The 20,123-nt window shown below is 42.0% G+C and overlaps 2 protein-coding genes across 2 annotated transcripts; both read right to left on the bottom strand.

Annotated features, from left to right (window-relative positions):
* Nucleotides 1-3,953: 3,953 nt before the first annotated feature.
* LOC306776087 (E3 ubiquitin-protein ligase RNF14-like) lies at nucleotides 3,954-7,752 on the bottom strand (the record flags this gene model as incomplete). Its single annotated transcript, XM_079266672.1, has 7 exons — nucleotides 3,954-4,085; nucleotides 4,230-4,402; nucleotides 4,722-4,925; nucleotides 5,211-5,289; nucleotides 6,244-7,152; nucleotides 7,300-7,430; nucleotides 7,599-7,752. 7 exons carry the CDS (start codon nucleotides 7,750-7,752, stop codon nucleotides 3,954-3,956), a joined length of 1,782 nt encoding a protein of 593 aa, XP_079122798.1.
* Nucleotides 7,753-9,140: 1,388 nt separating this feature from the next.
* On the bottom strand, nucleotides 9,141-16,174 carry ankmy1 (ankyrin repeat and MYND domain containing 1; the record flags this gene model as incomplete). Its single annotated transcript, XM_079266671.1, has 19 exons — nucleotides 9,141-9,304; nucleotides 9,534-9,685; nucleotides 10,031-10,200; nucleotides 10,571-10,672; nucleotides 11,125-11,247; nucleotides 11,357-11,464; nucleotides 11,870-11,959; nucleotides 12,086-12,232; nucleotides 12,351-12,522; nucleotides 12,617-12,798; nucleotides 12,886-13,119; nucleotides 13,688-13,735; nucleotides 13,851-14,012; nucleotides 14,240-14,456; nucleotides 14,626-14,855; nucleotides 14,942-14,986; nucleotides 15,346-15,540; nucleotides 15,636-15,782; nucleotides 15,956-16,174. The coding sequence occupies 19 exons, from the start codon at nucleotides 16,172-16,174 to the stop codon at nucleotides 9,141-9,143; spliced, it is 2,907 nt and encodes a 968-aa protein (XP_079122797.1).
* Nucleotides 16,175-20,123: the final 3,949 nt, after the last annotated feature.

The raw sequence follows: 20,123 nt of genomic DNA, 5'->3' as shown, positions 1-20,123 counted from the left end.
ATGAGACTGGCACGCCGCGATTTTGCGATGGCGCGGCGCGTTGGACGCGTTATTGCAGTGCGGTGGACGCGGTGGACGCGTTGGACGCCGCAAAATCGCCAACGCGCGAGTTGAAATTTTTCAACTTCAGCGACATAATCGCGTGACGCTGTGGCGCGATAGCCTATCAGCGTTGAGTTGCTCCCCCTGTCATCACTGGCTTCCTGCCGTTGTTGAATCAGGAAATAAATCCTGTAGCCGTCTGTGTTCACCCAGAGCGCTACGATACCTCATATCAACAGAGACCGGACCAAACTATGTGTATGCATGTGTGTGTGTAAACCATACGGTACAAACAATGAATAGACGCTGCCGTATTTACGTCTACGTGACGTTATTGAGTGCTGGTGGAGCTGCTACGATGTTAGCATAGCCTAGCACCGATCCATCAGAGCTCCATTGAGAAGACCAGTAACCTACAAATCGGTATCATTACGTAGTTATTTCGGAGTCCCTTTTTGTCGGTTTATTGCCGTTGAATCACAGCCAAATCAGTTTATTTTGTGTTCCTACAGCTGTAGTAAACAGCGACTATAGCTCGATACAATCCACGGAGCTCCTCTGAACAATATTATGAACCAGACATGACGGCGTTTGGCATTCCGATGTTTGAGGGACTTCCACAACACGTACAAAGCAGCAATTGTCCTTATTCCTTTCACGGTTGACAGCGGAAAGAAATGGCTGCCAGGTGAACGGCTTCCAGCACGATAAACCACGCCCCCTCTCCGGCGCTACGAGATTTTGCGGCGTTTGGTGTGAACAGGACCGGCGGCGCGTTGGACGCGATTGTGCAGTGCGTTGGACGCTTTTTGGCAGTGCGTCAAAAAATCAACGCGACCGGTGTGAACACAGCATTATACATTTACAATTTTGTCTCAGAACTTCAGAACATTATAGGTTTTTGCACAGCTACAACTCTTGTAGAACAATTCATAACGGGCTGTAAGATAAAATACTTTTGAGAATCAAATGACCGGTACATTACAGGAAGTTGAAAGGGTCTAAAAAGTAAATAGGCTAAGAACCAGTTGCAGAACCATTAGGTACAATAATCATAACTGTGGATGAAATGTGGCTTTGGTACACACTGACTTACATCAAAAAAGGCACCCTGGTTGATTTCCTTTCATCAGTTATTCATTTTGCATCTAGACCTGCAAACATGCATGTCACACAGTTGTCACTAATACATTGTCTAATTATTAAATAGTGAATGATAAAGTATGTTTTTTAATTAAAAAGTGCTTTTCCTACTATGACTAAAAGGGATCTGTTGTAAAGTTACCAAACAGTTTTGAGATGTTTGTTATTTAGCACCCACCATTGGTCATGACAGTGTAAGACACGTGCTGTGGTTTTGTATTCGACTGTAAACGTTCAGTAGAAATGAGTGACATGGACCCGAGTGGTTTACGGTGGCGAATGTTTAAATGCAACCTTTAAATAGATATGTTCACTGTTTTAGCATTTACTATTATCACATAGGCTCACTTTATGTGCTTTCAAATATTCAGCTGTCAGAGATTGTATCATTGTGATATAAATGTGACAGTGGTACTAAGCAGAGGCATTTAGCAACAGTCATTAGTACCGTAACCTTTATAGTATTCTCATAACTCATAACTTAACACCACATCAGTTAATCTGGGAATTTTGTAAATACATTTGATGCAGGTGGGGAGACGCTGTTTCATATCGGTGTTCAATTTGCATGATATCTACTGGATAGAAATCTCAGTCCAGCTCTCATTTGGATTGTTACCATGATCACAGACGTATGACAGCAACAGGAAGAGAGAGGAAGACGTTCCCACCCTTCCTGCTCCCAGACTGATCCCCCGGACTGACAATCAGCAACAGATTAAACGTGTGAAATGAGGTCACGGCTGCAAACAACACCGTCTTACTTTCAACACAGTCAGCAGAGTTAATGTTACAGTTTCACCCCGCACAGTGTTGTCTTGCTTAATTGGGGGAGATGGGAGGATTGTGTTTGGAAGAAGAAAAGAGGCCGTTATACTTGTAGTACTGCAAGTGAGACTGTGGCGCCATCTGCTGGCAAAAGTATATCAGTGAATAAAAAGTGAAGTTACAATACTGCCATCGTGTGGAGGTTTGGCATGAAACTCGTGCTTTGACAAGCTTTGACACAAGCATTTGTGGATAAACACTGAGGTCACAGAACCAGCTGTTATAATTTTTCTCTCATAAAGTTATTCCACAACTTAATTTAGCTTTTCATGTGTGCAGTGTCTCTGCGTTGCCTACACTGAATCAATCAAATGCCATTTAACAAGGAAGCTGGAATAATAATGATCAGTATTACTTGATAACAGACGACAAACGAGTCTGAAATAGAGTTTTTAGATGGGAAGGAGCTGATTGGCTCGCCTGAAATCTGTGTAACCATGATGCCAACGGGCAGCAGACACAGGTAATTTGTTAAAAGTTCAGCATTTTCAAGAGTAAAAGTACCGGTAGGTTTTATATGTTATTACTGTTGTTAATAAGTATTGTAATACAGACGAGTGTTGCATAGATATGTGCACCATGTTGCAGACTGCCGTATTGAACATGCTCGTGAAGTATGGGGGTTGGCACTATCAGTGTGAGTATGTTTGATAGTGATTTTTATGTGGTGGAAAGTCATGTTGAAGCACTCTATACACAGCCCAGAGGATAATCCTGCAAAATGATCCTTTTTATTTATTTATTTAATGTTATGTAGAACAGTTAAAAGTGCAAACGGCAAATAATCTTCAAGGATGTTACATAGTTTAGTGGCGTTACTGTCATGACAACAGAGCCATGCAGCAATAAAGTCAAAGTTCAATGTAAATCAACTCCTTTCACAGTCGGACTCGTCACGTCTCAACACTACAGCCTGAAACATTCACCCAAATAGTTTAAGAGGCCTTAAATGAATAAATAAATAAATTGATGACATAATGAATCGTTACAAACAAATAATTCAGTGTTTGTTTATTCACGTTCAATTGTACAACGTGAACAATGGCAAATGAATTATACTTTGTGCACGGACCATGCATGTGTTTTGGGCTTTTTCTGTATGAATTGTGACAAAATTATTTGTTGGCACGTCTGTAGCAAAAGCCATTTATCCTACAATAGTTATAGTGTCCAGATTCTAGTGGTGGAAAGTAACAAAGTTTATTTACTGAAGTACTGTACTCAAATTAAGTTGTGAAGTACTTGTACTTCACTTGATTATTTCCATTGCATGCTACTTTATACACCACCACATTTTGGGAACCAATATTGTGTTTACACTGCTAAATGTATCTGTGAGTTACTTTGCGGATTCCGATTATCATGACAAAATAAAAATGAAGTACTTAATAATGATGAATTATTGTGGAATAAGTTATTATGATTTAGATCTGATTCCACCACCAGATTCAAACTGTGTTGATATGATAACTATTTGGCAGGGATGTTCCACATCGTTATCGCGTCTTTTATACTAATTGCATATTTCTTTCTTAAAATCAGCATTTATGTGCATTGTCGGGTATTTGTTAAAAGTGCACTTAGTAATCAAACTGAACTGAACACAGCATACCATGTGCAACATTTGTTTACTTCATTCCCTCCATGGCCGGTGGCCAGTGGGTGGCGGTAAAGGTAGCTGAAGCACCAAGTTGGGTACCAGAGGCCCTTTTCTCAGAAGCCTTTTTGACATATCAATTGCCAGGTTAAACACAGGTGTAATCAATCACATTAATGATGGCCCTGTTGCATTTAGGTGGCATTTAGTCCTGGTACTGTGCATGCTGGCTCACTGGAATGACCGTGACACACTAAACAGAACGGGACCATAATTAATGTGTATCAATTAAACCTGTGTTTACCCTGATGCGACATGTCAAAATGGCAGCTGTGAAAAGGGCCTATTGGTAGGTAGAGCAGGCACCGTTTTCAAAGTGTTTCCCGTGATGAGATGTTGGCAGTCTGGTGAGGCACATCCAGCAGAACAGCTGACTGCACTGAGTGCACATCATTACGTTACATCCTCCGTTCTTCTACAACACAGCAACAACACACGCATTACCAAAGACGCAGTGGTCGAAAACAGTCCGAGCATTACAATGTGTCTGTAAACACATGCTTGGCTGTGCTCGTGTGTATGTGTGCAAATAAGTGTGAATAGGTGAAGAACTGAATACCTGTATATTCCTGAAGCAGTGAGGACAGTTCTTGCTATTGAAGGTTATCCAGTCTTCACTCAGACACTCCACCACAGTGCCCCGCATTATACTGCGGCCGTACCTGGTCTCCAGGAGGCGCTGCCTCTGCTTACTGCCACTGGCATAGTCGTCCCACAGAGCCATCAACCCCTCTGAGACACACACAGAGCACTGCTTCAGATACACATCTGCGTCCACACAAACCAGTGGTGGAATGTAACGAGGCACACTAAAGTACTGTATTCAATTAGAAATTGGAGGTACTTTATTTCAGACTTTTTTTTTATGTCTCTTTCCTGCGGCTACATTTCAGAGGAAAAATTGCGCTTTTTACTCCACTACAATTATTTGACAGCTTTAGTTACTAGTGACTTTACAAATTAAGGAGTCTGCATTCAACATATACCAGGAGTTTTGTTACAAATTAAAAAACACAAAAATACACCCAAGCAAACACGCGTATGCTTGTACCTTGTGACTGTGGCAGGTCTGCATTGGCTTGCTGTGCTTCCTGTATTTTCCCGCTCCTCTTTTCCGGACACCCATCTGTTCCATGGTAGGTCTTCCTGCAGTTGACACAGAAGGCAAAGCTGCACACAGAGCAGTGGGCTGCAGCGCTGGATTTCTCCACAATGACGGCCGAACCACAGAAACGTCGAGGACAGTACACCACATCTACGGGGAGGGGAGGAAAGAAGAGACATGAGCAGAGACCCCGCCATGAACCGACTGTAAAATTGAATTAGTTTGAAATAACAAGAACGGGCAAAAAAAACATTTATTGTCACCATTAAATCACATGCTTGAACTCAAAAAACACATTTAAATACACTCCTGCAGTGAATCTATTCAATTACTTGACTTCTCCAGGGAAACTGCTACATCCTTAACTCTGGTCATTGTGATGTATAAAGGTTTTGAATACATCCTCAGTTCAACAAGAATACAGGGGAAACATACCAGCCATGCAGTCCAGAGTAGATTGTAGCAGGAGACGATCATAGCGGCTGAACAGCTCCTCCCCTACCAGACACTTCACCTAACAAACAGGGCAGACATTTGTTGAATGATGCTGGTATTGGTGTAGAGTATCTCTCCATACATGCATAAGTAATAAGAAAACGCATGTGAGAAAAGCTAAAGGGGCGATGCAGAAATAAAAAAAACAGTATCACATCCACATCTCCAGTGGTGGATAGTACTCTTTTAACATTTTCTCGAGTACTGTACATTGGTACAGTTTTGAGGTACTTTCTGTTCTATGCTATTTTATACTTTTACTCCAATACATTTTACAGGAAAATATTATATTTTTTACTCCACTGTATTTATTATTATAGTGAACTAGTTGCTTACAGATTTAAAATAATTACACAAAACATGTCATCTTACTCAATATGATGCATTGTTTTAGATGAAAATGTCCACCACAATGTATAAAGTAGCAAAAATGTGAGCCAGCAGCATTAGAAGAATAATTACATGTCAAACAACCAAAAATAATATAATAATATAAACTCCATTTTGCACGAGTATTTTTACTGTTGATGTTTGAAGTACATTTAAGTAACACCTCTCCACTGTATTTTCAATGCAAACCTTTTACTTGTAATGTATTTTCAAATTGTAGTATTGCTACTTTTACTTAAAGGGACAGTGTGCAGCGTTTAGGGGATCTATTAGCAGGAATGGAGTATACTATGTTTTCATTCGTGTGTCATCCCCTGAATATAAGAATTGTGTTTTAGTTTGCTTAAAATGAGCCCTGCATACCCGGAGCATATTCAGCTGGATGCAATCTGCAACCACACCACTAGATGCCACCAAATCCTGCACACTGTCCCTTTAAGTTCAAGATCAAAGTACTTATTTCAGCACAGTTGTAAAAGAAAACAATCTTCCCCATTATCCTGAAGTCCCAAAAGCAGAAGAAAGAGCTTCAAAAAGAAGCTGTAGTTGGGCGGGAGAAGAGACAGACAGATCAGCAGCGTACCTGTGAAGGTGTCGGGGTGGCAGAGCAGTCTGCCTCGGGACAGGTGACACCCTTGACGTTGCCCTCTGTTATCCGGAGCGTGCAGAACTTGGTGAGACAGGCCTTGCAGGAGATGTGGCCACACTCGGGCAGATGGACACAGTCTGAACCCAGGAAGCTCACCAAACACACACCACAGTCAAATACCGTGGCTAAAAACGCTTTCTGTGTCTGAGTCGCATTATGGATCAAGAGCTGGGACAGGAGAGTTTGGGACGGAGTTAGCGAAAGACCCGAGCGCGCTTGGTCTTCATTCTCAGGGGATTCTCTTGGGCGGATGGGCAGAGAAGCAGCTCCTTGTTCACTTTGATCCAGCGGGTCTGAGGAGCCAGGGGGAAGTAACAGTGAGGCTGACACATCCCCGTCATTTAAGAAATCTTCTTGGCCACTTTGATCTGACGAAGCAAATGGAAGATGCTTTGACTTGCCTGCCACTGAGGACAGATCATTCTGGTAGTCGGCCTTAAACTCTGAGGTTGGGAGGGTCTGCTCAGCCTCCCTTGGGTCTGTGCTGCTCCGGTCCGAGGTCGAAGGATCTTGGCCATCAGCAAGCATCCCTATCGGATGCTCAACTTCCAAGGATGGTGCAGAGAGGTCTGGTTTACAAAGGTCTAAGACAGCACGACTTTGGCTATATGTGGCTCCTGACTTTGGAATGTGTTGCTTGTTCTTTGGCTCTGAGAGTGCAGCGTTTACTGAGTCCTGGCTATCGTACTGGGTGCTGGGTTCATCAGAGGGGAGCTCCAGCAGGGTATGGATGTCCAGGAACCTGAGGGCATCTTCTTTAAGAAACTGCACCCAGGTGAAGAGCACCACAGCGCCCCCCGTGGCCTGGTAGAGACTGGTGAGCTGAGCACCCAGCGCAGAGAGCTGTGGGAGGTGAGGGCAAAAGAACTGAGGTAATCTTTATTGACCCTCTGCAATCTGCATTCATCTCTCTCTCTGTCTTTGTGAGCCTATAGGCAGGTTGTAAACAATGTTTTTATTTGCCCACATTGCCTGGCTTCTATTGATTACCTGTGTATGTGTCAGCCAGCTGCAGGTGAGGGAGAAGGAGGGAGCGGAGGAGGACGGGTAGTCCGTAGGTAGTTCAAAGGTCAGAAGCAAAGGTGGAAGGAATGATATCTCATACTGCCTCAGGGTTTCACCTTATAGGAGAAAAAAAAAACGAAAAGACAACATGACCAAAGTAAGTTCAATATTAAATTCCAAAACATTTCTACATTATTTATCACGCTCTCGCACAGCCTGGTGTGGACACTGATACATAACACTCCTCATGCCAAGCAAAGCTCATCATCCACACGCTTATTTACCTTCTTGCAGAGTGACAGTGAAGTCCGCAGGGAGCTCAACAGATACCCGGATTTCTCCGGCAGATTTCGATTCATCCCGGAGGAACTCCTCGGAATCAAAGATACTCTTGAGGGCGAGCATTTCGTCTTCCTGCTCCTCCATGTCCGCGTTCATAGCTCCAGTCACAACAAACTGCACTTCCCGCTCGCAATGTCAGAGAAGCTGCTTGTTAGAAGAAGAAGAAGAAGAAAAAGTATTTCCTGCTGGAGTTTTTTTCTGAGCAGACGTCTGCAGTTGTTCCGGTGCCTTTGACTGCTCAAACAATAATTGATGTTCTTTAGTGTAATGTTCCCTGCTGACTCATCCTTGTATGATGCAAGGCGCAGTACACAGCAGAAACCTCTCCCTGCTGCTGCTGTTACGTCAAACAGGCCACTATTATGTCATTTACGGTAATCGTGTTGTACACGCCTTTCTTTCCACAAAAAAAAAATCATTATGTTGTTAACGAAGCTCTGGGTAAGACGTTCAAACAAAAGTACGAGATATATTTGAGTTGTGCATTTAATACATTTTGCAGATATCTAAGAAATGTATTGACATTGATGTACAAAGTACAGAATAGATGGCAGGAAGATTACTAAGTACTTTTACTCAAGTAGTAACATTTTATACTAATTTATGCATTTTACAGAGGAAAATATTGTACCTTTTACTACATATATTTGACAGTAACAAGTAAACAGATTAGAGAAAACTCCCAAACATCAATACAAATTTGTGAAGAGGAACTTTGGTTGTTGTCCTTTTTCTCCCATTAGTCTTCTCACAATCGCTCACATTTATCTTGTATCACACAAGTTGTGTCCCTTCAGAGGGGCCCGAGCCGTAGGTTGAGCACCACTGGACTAAGAGACCTACTAATATATGGAGTAGGTAAAACTCACTCCACCTCGACCAGCTACAAACATGTTGTTTGCATATTGTTGTATCAGTATTAACAATCTAATAATGTCATATAAAAATATATCAGTCACAGGGGACTTTTGATACTTTAAGTACAATTTGCTAATAATACTTCTGTACTTTTATTTAAATGAAATGGCAATTGAAAGCTCTATAAAAGTGGAACTTTAGTTTTTCATACTTTTAACTTATTCATTCACAGATTGACCAAAGGTATTATGGAAATTAAGATCACCAACTTTAATATCTTTAGTACAGATATAAAAGAAGTCATATGCCAAAATCTGGTTCCCACCAGATGATTCACATACATATGTAAATGTAGACATTCAGTGTTTCTGTGGCTTTAGTACAGATAGGGACGTACATTGTTACACTATTATTGTAATACTATAACAGATTGCAAACTCACAGGAATAAATATACCAAAGATAAAGGATTATGGCACAAAATATTGCCATCACCATTCAGCCAAATATATAAATGTAAGACTTAAAGAATCAGAGAAAGAAATGATGTAACAGAAGTGCATTGCAATATTAGGTTTAGAAAGTTTTACTTCAGCTGTAATTAAGTATGTGAAATTTTCATATCGATCAGTTGTAGCTGTAGTTTTCATTCGGGTTGACTTGGCTCTCCAGGACCTTCTCCGCCATGCCCATGGGCTTGGGGGCTGTGTGGGATTGGAACTTGACACTCAGGGGCCTCTGGACTGTTTTGGACTTCAACATAACCCTCTTCTGGATTCCATCAGCAGATGCTGGATTAAGAGAGAGACAGATGGACAAAGTATTTACATGATGAGTATTTCCCAGGTATTGTACATCACAACCACAGATTCAAAACACCAAGACCAAAAATACACATTGTGATCTTAGTAAAAGCTTTTTTTAGTGATATTTCTGGTCTGAGCGTCGGTAGGGTTTGGGGGCTGGTGTTGTGTGGTTTGTTGGGTTCTAACTGTTGGATGGAGAGGCTCTTATTCCCACCTGTCACCCGGATGCACTCTCCGTTGTGTCTTTCATCCCATGCTTTCAGTTTGCAGGCCCTGGAACAGTAGAAGACCTTGTGGCAGCGACATGCAGTCAGCTTCACGGACCGTGAGCGACCGCATTGATAGCAGAACTTAAACACTGGCTTCCTAAGAAAAGATTGACACAGACGGAAACAGGCTCCTGTAAGATTTGTGTTTCCTTGTTTTGCCTCTGGACTTTCAGACAAAACTTTCTTACAAATGACAGGGAAGAGAAAAATAAAAAGGGACAAAATGAACATGAATGTGTGTTTATGTGTACCTCTGCTTTTCTGCTTTAGGTGATAGCCTTTCACAGCTGTGGAGGGACCTGTTTGAGGAAAAGGCACCTGCCCCTGTGTTACCTGTTACTCAAATACAGCACACACACATACGCATCGAATGACAGCCAATCAAAAACATAGTCATATTTTCTGCCTTAAAAAATAAATATATATATACTATATATTGTACTGACTCTTCAACGTAACGCATTGTTCTCTCTCAAAATGTTCTTTTTCTCTCTGGCCAGCAAGCTGTCTCAGCATATCTCCCATCATGCTCAGCAGCTGGTGCCGTGCTTTGAATGTTTCCCTCTCCCGCATGTTCAGAGCGTTGAAGGGAGTGATGGCAATACGCAAGTCCTATATAGAGTAACATACAACATACAGACAGCTATTCAGGTGAAAGCATGCCGCGAAGAAATAAGCAATCAAAACAAAGTAATTAAAGCTTTCTCTCTGTGTATGAGTGCAAGTGTATACTATATAATCTTCGTTTAAAATGCCACATAGAGGACTTGATTCAACTCCTTCTGTGTCTACAGGGGCAACATATGAGAAGCGCATGTCAACATAATGCAGTCCAGAACAACTCTTCCACTAACGATGAATAAGAACCAAAAGTTGAATCAACAACTCCCTGACACAGTCTCAAGAAAAACTAATGCTTATAATGTTTGCTAAAGTATGACTGATTGAAAGGCCTTTTGTAATTCGGTGTTTCTACAGTTACCTGGTTGAAGGAGTAGTGTGCATAGTCGACTGCGGTTCCCACAACATCACCAACCATAACTGGCATCAAGATGTCGGCACCAGCTTTAGCTAACATGCCCAACTACATCAAAGACACACACAAATACACACAATTTAACCGTATGCTGACTCAATACAGAGGTTGCTTTTTTCTCCAACTTAAAAACATATTTCTTTGCTTACTCTTTTTGAAAACTGTAATATTGAGGGATACAATCATTTCAATTGATCTTTTTTTTAAGTTATATTAACTGTGACTCATTTGAACTCACGAAGAACAAAGTTAAATGTGTTGTTTTAAATGTGAATGTTTCACATTCTCAGTGAAAAATGTGCACACCTGTATACAGACAAAAAAAAGTGATAAAAAAAACCATTGTCAACATGGTCAATTTATTAAGCAGCTTAATTTAGGAAAACTAGAAGTCTTTGTACCAAAAGTCAGCTGCTAAATCAATTGACTGCATTTTTCGCTCTACATCTAACATCTTCATCTAAATATACATCTCTGTGTCCGTGTGCTTGAGTGTGTACCAGCTTAGTTCTGTTGCCACCTAAGTGGTAGTTGAAGTTGGCGATGGCACAGAGGGCGCTCCCCACCCTGCGGCCCAGCGGGATGTTGGGATCTGCACCTCCGTTCAACAGCTCCTCCACTGCCTGGGGAGGAAAAGGATCAGGTTCAGGACAAAGTGATGCTTTGTTGGCTTCTACAGTATACGTCTATGTGTGAGTCTGTGTGTGTGTGTGTGTGTGTGTGTGTGTCTACCAGCTCATTGCCACTTGCTATAGCCAGGGACAGAGGTGAGTGTCCACTCCAGAGGAGGTCTGTGCTGGCCCTGTGGGAGAGCAGGAGGGCTACCACCTTGCTGGCATTCTGCATAAAAAAATATACAGAGTACTTTAAATGGAATATAATATTATTGTGAGCAAACCTCATGATTTATGTGATTTTCTGCCTTGCAATAAATGATATCCTGTAGTTGTTAAAGCTATTAAACTTAATGCTTAGCCAGATTAGTACTTTGCATTGTTCACGAAACATTGTAAGTCATGCTATTTAAAGAAAAATGAATAATATACTAAAAACAACAAATTGTTTGAGCTCTGCATGCATTTGTGTGTGTAGCATGTATTCTTTGACATTCTGGGAGACTGTGTAAATATACTCAACATGGTTGGTTAGCATGTCTGCATCATGCTACAGACAGTCAATAGCATGATGTTTCATCAGTGATGGTGTGTAAAGGTGTGAGCGTGTGCTAGTACAGCATGTACTGACCCGGTCGTCACTGTCTCTCTGGCAGGCCATGTGGAGAGCCGTTCGGCCTCCTTCTTTGAGATTTGGGTTCTCATTGGAGCTCACTGATTCCTGGGCCTTCATGAAAATCTGTAAAAAAAAAAAAGAAAAGATCTCCGACTGAAACCCTTTTCTTACCAGTTCACCCATGACCTTAAATATTACTACTAAGGTTTAAGGCGTAAAGGACGGAAACACGCAGACCGTATCTCGTCCACAGATCTCATTCTGGTCGCATGCTCGTGCGTCTGGGTCAGTGATAGCGTGGAGCAAAAACTCTGTGATTCTGGGACCTGCTGGACCTGGCAGTGCTGCAGCTACATGCAGGGGATAAAGACCTTTTCTCTGCAAAAAGGATGAGAGGATGAAGGGAACTTGTGCTCTGCATGTTTTCTTTGTGGGTAAACAGATGTGTATCGTGTGACATTACTAAAAAAAAGTCCTAAAAATTAAAAAAATCTACCTCAGGAGGAAGGGGAATGTCAGTGCGAGCTCCACACAGCAGCAGTCTCCTGACGGCCTCATTGTCAGCTGCCATAATGGCTAAAAAGAGAACCGGCATGGGGACCCTGGACGCGTTGGGGTCAGCTCCCCGTTCCAGTAACAGCTTCAGGGTGTTCAAACGAACCCGGTGTCTGGTGAGACAGTCACATCACAAACAAAATCTGTGTAATCAGAGCAGAACAAACAGCACAAGACAAGAGAGGACAGAGGGGAAACAGAACTGACTCAATTTTCATGGCAGCCATCTTGCGTACAGTCTCCTGTGTGTCAGAGCGCTGAGGGAAGCCTGTGCAACTCAGTGCCTCTGCCGCGCGCTGCATCACTTCCTCTGTGACCTGGATGTCATAGCTCCTGACGGAGCAGGCAGAGTCGAAGGACGTATTTTGGGTCAGTTCTTCGTCTTTGCCCTGCTGCAGACAGAGTTGAGTAGACAACAGTGAGATCAAAAAAACCTTTTCAAACTAATGATAGAATGGGATCTCTGTGCTTTGTACCTGAACTCTGACCTGAGCACGACATTCCTTCCACTGTACGCTGCCCAGTGCAATGTGACCGTCCAACACCTGAATGAAGCGCTGCACGCCCTCACTTCCTCTCTCCTTTGTATCCTCCTCATGATGATTCCTTACTCTCTTCTCTGCATCTTCCTCCACCTCCTCCCTCACCTCAATATTCTCTTCTTTTGACCCTGTTTCTCTTCTACCACCAGACCCATCTTCCTCTCTGTTCTTAAAGTCTCTTTCCATCTCTTTCACCTCACTTTCTCCATTTCCCCATGTTTGATCACATCTGCTCTCTATCCCTCTTTCCTCCCCTTTGCTCTCATTGTCATGCACCCCTCTGCTCCTCTCTTCTCTCTCTCTAACCTTTCCCTCTCTTCCTGTCTCCTTGCAGTCTCTTTCCTCTCCTTCTCCCTCTTTCTTGTTTCCCTCCTCTTCCTGTTGGTCTCCAGTGTCTGTAGGGGTCTCAGGTTCATTGATGTCAGCCCAACGCTCAGTGATGAGCTCACTGTTAATCGACACTTTACTGCTGTGATGTAAGATGTGCTCTGTTAGGTTTTTTGCTGTCCTGAAAATACCAAAAAATAAATATGAAACTTAAATTAATACATTTGCTTGTTTTAGAGACATAACTAATTAAAGGATGGTAACACTGTTGTTGGGAGTGACTATGAATATGATATTTTCTTTCATTTCCGACTGATCAGAGAGGGGACTCTGGTTGGTGTAGTTGCTCAGGGTTGTGTTATTGGTGAGGTGTGTTATTAAACCTGGGTGTGTCTGTGGTGAAGTCCACTCGGCTGATCTGGGGACTGTTCCCACATGCAGATGGAGACCGCAAACCCTGATGACACATCACAGTGAAAGTTTTTCCATTTCATTTGTCTGTACAAAACACGGTTTCATACATGTGAACCGCAGATCAAGAAGTTATGAGGAAACATAAGGTGGAATCTTACTTGAGTTTTGGAGGGTGTCTCAGCCAAAGTGGTGTGCGGAGACTGCAAAGGGTAGTAGAGGACATGACACGCAGCCAGGGCAGACGTGCCTTCACAATTCAACTTGTCAACATCGACACCCCGATCCAACAAAAGATGGATTACATCATCATGGCAGTTTACCTGACAGGTACAAGAAACAGAATGAAACCGTCATAGAGGCAAACATGAGAATAAAACCAAAGAATAAACATTTTAATCTGTTTTTATTCATCTATATTAGTTTTATTGTATTGTATTATATATTTTTTTTAAACATTGTAAAACCTGAATTGGATACCAATCAAACAGCAAACGAGTGAAAAACCAAATCAAGAAACTACAGGCGAACATATTGTATAAAGAGTTACTGTGGCAGCGATCAGTGCAGTGTGTCCCTGTGAATCTGCCACGTCAGGGTGGACCAAACCGGCCTGGAGGATCTTAGACACTGCCTGCAGTTCCCCTCTGGAAGCGTGCTGGATCAACAACTCTGAACTGACTTCCAAAGGCCCTTTAGGACCAAAACTTTCCCGGTTCAGAGCGAGAACAGCTTCCACGTCCCAGCCCACATGTCCAGCCAGTAGTCTGGGAGACCCACACACAAATTGTATTAGTAAAACTGTTTATTTCAGCTCATTAATAAAACTATACATACTTGTACATGATAATGTATGTCTTTTTTTCACTGCTTACTGCTGCCAGCAAAATGTGTTTTTGGTACAAAACTATTCTTTTTTTTAAATGCATGTCTGACCTGTGTTTGTGCATGTGAGCCAGCATGCGGGGCTGTAAGGGCAAGGAGGCCAGTGGTTCTCGCTTATAGCCTTGGTAAGCATCCGGCTCCCACAGCTCACCATAGAAGAGCTGATCCAGCTCTTTCCTTCGGCCAGGGGGCAGCGGTAAGTGATCACCATCGGTTGAGTAACTCTCCATGCCGGGGGGAAGGATAAAATCATCTGGCAGCAGATCTCCGTTCGTATCCACCTGAAGAGGATGGTGCATTAATTGATCTGATTTGGGTTTAATCACAAAGCTCATATTCATAGATGTTCATTATAGCTGTACTTTACCACAGAGTCCGGCCTGGCTTCTGGCTGTAGGACACTAGTGGGAGGCTATTGAGGAGAGGACAGGAGGAGAGAGGTCAATTAAATATATTTTGCAAATTTATACATGAAAGTGTACATTTTGCATGAAGAAAGTCCCCATGATTTAGGTTTCACTTCCTGGTACAACAATGTTTTGCTTATACAGTGTTGGTGTGCTTGGAAATTTAAAAAAACACACAAGTGCAATGAGTATTTGTCTTATAGAGACGGTTTGGGGCAATCCAATTAGGAGAGACGTTTTAGATATTCTTGGCTTGTTGTAAAAACAATAAGACCATTTAAAACCAAATATATGTGTGAAAATGAAGATGTTTTCGCCTGGCATACCTATTCATCTGTGGGTGAGAAAGTGGTCAACCATGTACCTGAGACAGGGAAGCTGTGGTGGCAGCTGGGTCCATGTAGGCAGCATATTCAGGAAAGTTCTTCAGGCTAAAGCCCTCTTCTACAGCAGTACAGAGCCTTAGCAGGCGCCCTCCGAGCCACAGACCCACATCATTACGCCCATCTGGATAACTAGCCACACCTGGACCAAACCTCTTGTCAGCATGGTACAAACCCTGAGAGGAGGGGAGAGCTTGATTTCTATTTACTGATATTTAAAAATAAGTTTTAAAAAAACTATCCAAAGCTTAAAGTCATTCATCCATTTTACCTGAAAGGTGGCTCCGTCAGGGAACAGATGTTGTCCATATCCTTCCCTTCTGTTGAGGTAGAACTTGCCAGTGAACTTGTGGCCTGTGGGCCAGCAGTACAGTGCGTCCCCATGCTTGTAGTCTTTGTAGAAAGAGCCCTCATAGAACTACAAGTAGCAGACAGGGAAATAAAATACTGACTTGCTCTTCATTAAACTTCAGGAAAAACGGACAGGAGACAGTAAAATATGTCATTATGTTTTATGTAAGATATTTTGGGGAAAGGGCCTCATATGTCATTTTTTGCCTGATTATCATGTTCATTTGACATTAACGTTACCTCTCCGTTACTCCAGGTGTACCTCCCTTTACCGTGTTTGAATCCGTTCACACATTCTCCCTCGTATCTGGACCCATCCGGCATCTCATGAACACCGAGCCCTTGTCGTCTCCCCTCCCCGCTTAGGGCTCCTCTGTGACCGTCTCTTCGACTCCCGGTCCCCGGCTCCGCACCTCCGAGCCCCGGTGCTTCCGCAGCACCTTTGCCGGTCGACAGCATTTTAACCGGAAGATAACTCACCTGAATCCAGTCGGAGCGCAACAACAATTGGTTTAGAGTTAACGTTACAGGTTTGAAAAGGTCTTTCGGAGAAGACTTTAACTTTAACTGTCAGAAGTCGGATTTTTACTTTTCTGTAAGCGCCGGTTGTCATGTCAACAGCATAATGATCTGAGGTAGGGAGGAGGGAGCTCTCACGCATGCGCAAACGAAAGACAACGAAACGTTTTTAAAAACTATGATTTTTAGTCTCAGCAATACTATTTGTAGGCGCCATTACTAATCTTAAACTATCCCCTGTCCAACAATTAAAGCAACAAATGGATTTGTTCGTAGACTACTTAACAACTGTTGGGGTTTTTGTTTTGCTTTAGATATCCAACGTCCTTCAATCACCTCTGTTTGGTGACATTTTTTTTTTTTAATTACAGGTTTTAGAAATTAAGAGATTGTTGTTCAGTAAATCTCAACAAATAGTCACATTTGTTGAACCAAATTGAACTAAAGGCACAAATGAACCAATTTGTCCCTATTTGGAGATCCCTGACAGAAACAAGGAAGAAAGCATCCCCTTACAGACTGAATGGAGAGCGGGGTAATTAAATATAAATGGTATAGTGACAAATGAAAGTAGGTCATTATCAGGTCTGACCTAGGTCAGAGCAGGTCTATCCTTGTCCAGTCTAAGTGTTCCTCTATAAAGGGTCGATGAAGCAGGACCACCCCGTGAGTGTGTGTTATATGTCACCTGACACTTTCAGTCTACGGTATGCTGCTGTAGTTAGGTGGTGAAAAATGACATCAGTTGACATCACATTTATCATTACAGCATTATTAGAGCTGCTGAGAACTCATTTCATCATTTATCCTCTAATAAGTCCTAACTCAGATAGTTGTGTCCTGAAGAAAAAATGGCAACAGTCCATATTTGAATCACATCATGTGTTTTAAAATGGTTTTGCTTGTTTTAGATTTGTTATTACATTTAAAAATTAAAAAATGGAATTGGATTATTGTGGGAATAACCGGACTACCCGGAGAAAAAATGGCAACAGTCCATTTTGAAATTTAAATCAAACTGTTTTTCCAGGGCACATAAATCACAACAATTTTTGTTGTTGACCTAACACTTTGTCATTTGTGTCTTTCCAGATTCTACAGTTTTGCAGCCATCTTTATAGAGTTCCCAGTGACTACCTTCAATCACTTAGCTGGTCCTCTTACGGTTTGAATTATTTTTGTACTTTCATCTGTTCACAATGACTGGGCGTTACTCTGACTACATTAAGTCCTCTAATCTGCGTAGAAAGTCAGCATCCACCGTCAATAAGCGTCTGGAAACACTCTGTAACTTTCAAAGCTGCGTTACTGAGGCATTGGAAGCCTGGTGCTTCACATACAGTGTGTCGCACAGGCGTTGCCGGTGTCAGACATTGTATTACATTATATACAGACACGATATTTGATGCATAAGGAGTGAGAGCGATTTGCAATATTATTGATAGATTTACCATTTGTGTTTTGTAAGTTGTGAGATCTCACAACTCTCTTTCTTGTCTCTGTTTCTAGCAGGCTGCAACCTCCGGGTTTGAAGATTGGCATTTGAAGCCAATGCCGGAGTGACAACTTCTCTACCACGGTGTGGTGTTGTTTGGCAGTTGTTTGTGTTTTCATTGTAATTAAATGTTACCCTTTTAATACTGTATATGTTATAAATGCTTAAAACAGTGTAAACAAAAAAGTAAATAAACGGATTTGAATTTCATCAAGTTTCTCTTTGTAAATTGTACATGAACATGACTTTTGAGATTTACATCTTCTCAAACTGTTTTGTTTGCCTCGAGAGCTTTCAGTGTCCATGCTACAGGCTGTTATATTTGTCCATGTCGAGGCGTTTTTTAGCTCCAGGGTAGTCCCTGAAGCAGATCCTTGCCAGCTGAAGACAGAGCCCAACCTTGCACTCCTCACACATCCAGTCATTCGGTCTCCTCCTGTCCATCCTCCTCCAAAAATCTCGCTGGACTTTCCTCTCCCTGGTAGATATCCTCGACATTGCTTCCACTATTTACAAAATGACTACGACGATTCTGGGGCGTCATTCATGCCGAGTCGGCAACCAGGCCAGAGCCGAGCTCGGGCCGATGCTGGCCCTGGTTAGTTTCGATTACGGCCCAATGACGGCATCCGGAATCGGGCCGGTGTATTCGGCCCGATTCTGGGGCGTCATTCATGCCGAGTCTCAGACGAGTCGGCAACTGGACCCGGCCCGACGCGTTTCTTCCGGCGTGCCGGGCTTATGCCGGATCTGGGCCAGGTCATTTTGGCTACCTTGGGTCAGCTTTCTTCAAACTGCAAGCAACATAATACAAATGTTCTATAAAGTTAAACAAACAGGGAAACGTTCTGACACTGATGACAGTGATGATTGGAAGGAGACCAGAGAACCTCAGTCAGGTTTAAACTATGTGAAACCTGATGAAGTCCTTGTCAGCGATTCAAGACGTAGCGCTGGTGAGAAACTATTTAGATGCTCTGAGTGTGAGAAAACATTTAGAACAAAGGGAGATCTGAAGACATACATGATAACACACACAGGAGAGAAACCTTTCAGCTGCTCAGTCTGTGAGAAATCATTTAACCATGGTTCAAATTTACACACACACATGAGAACGCACACAGGAGAGAAACCTTAGAGCTGCTCAGTGTGTGATGGAAGATTTCACACGATTACGCATTTGAGAGACAACTGGCTTTATTTATTTATTGATCCTCTCACGTAAAGAAAACAAATACAAATGTTCCTCTAAAATGCTTTTCAAGCTACTGTGCATAACCTAATAGGAATTGCAGAACAGAGCTTCAGTTTTGGATAATCTCCTAATGTGCATCTAATCTATAACCATGTATGATTTTATATTAGCAGAGAGGTTGGCTGAAATGTTTTCGTTGCAAGTGATATGTTACATCCCACCAGCACACTGAGGTATAACCACATTTCCCTACTCGTTTTAATGTGCTAAACATTTGTAGTCAAGCAACCAGTATTTGCATGTTTCAACAAACCATTTAATGTGTAAAAATAACTCTACCCTGGAGGTGTCTGGTATTCTTCTATTTGTCCTTCATTGCAATTCAAGTCATATTAAAATGTACGACAGACATCTAGTGTGTTTTTTTATGTTCATATCTGACTTCGTCAGATAAATGAGTGGATATCAGTGCAGAAAAACTAAGTCCTTATCCAGTTGCATTGTATGCTGAGGTGTGGTACAATACTTGCATTCACACTTCCAAATTAAACTGACTTAACAAGTGAAATTGACATTTAATTAATATCATGAAGTGACTCAATTAGTTACTTACATTTAGCAACACAGTTGCTTGGACAAACAAGACATGCATGCAAATAATTCAGACGGGAAAGACGAGTTATGCTGACTGAGCGCAAGAGACGCTGTTTGTTATGTAGGTGGATGAGCTGACACAAACTAGATGACAGAGGTAAAGGCAGCCAGGCTCATCTTTATCGGTTTTCACTGCTTCACGGTAAGGAAGAAAATATTTTAGCTATCTACTAAATTAGCAAAATAAAGAACATTGATGGAAGATGATCTGTTAAAAGCTGGAAGACACATTTTCCCACGGTACTGTTTTAAGAGACAAAAACAAAATAAGGATTAAAGATGGAACATAAAAACACATGAAATCAGAGAAATGGAAGCAGATATTTTATTACACAAATGTATTCATCAAACATGTCATTTAAAATGACCCCTCATCTTGTGAGGAAGGAGCCTGGAAGACAGTAGCAAAAAGTATAAAATAAATACCACAATTGTAGTTCACATTTTCTGACGTGATAATAACGTGATAGTTTGCAGCAAAGTGCTGTCCCATTCGTTCAAGATCGTTGACTTAATAATTGCTAATAGTGATTTCAAAAAATGTA

The sequence above is a fragment of the Melanostigma gelatinosum genome (assembly GCF_949748355.1).
Source record: "Melanostigma gelatinosum genome assembly, chromosome: 4".
NCBI classification, from domain to species: domain Eukaryota; kingdom Metazoa; phylum Chordata; class Actinopteri; order Perciformes; family Zoarcidae; genus Melanostigma; species Melanostigma gelatinosum.
Note: the sequence above shows the minus strand (reverse complement) of the source record. Positions and strands in the feature narration are given on the sequence as shown.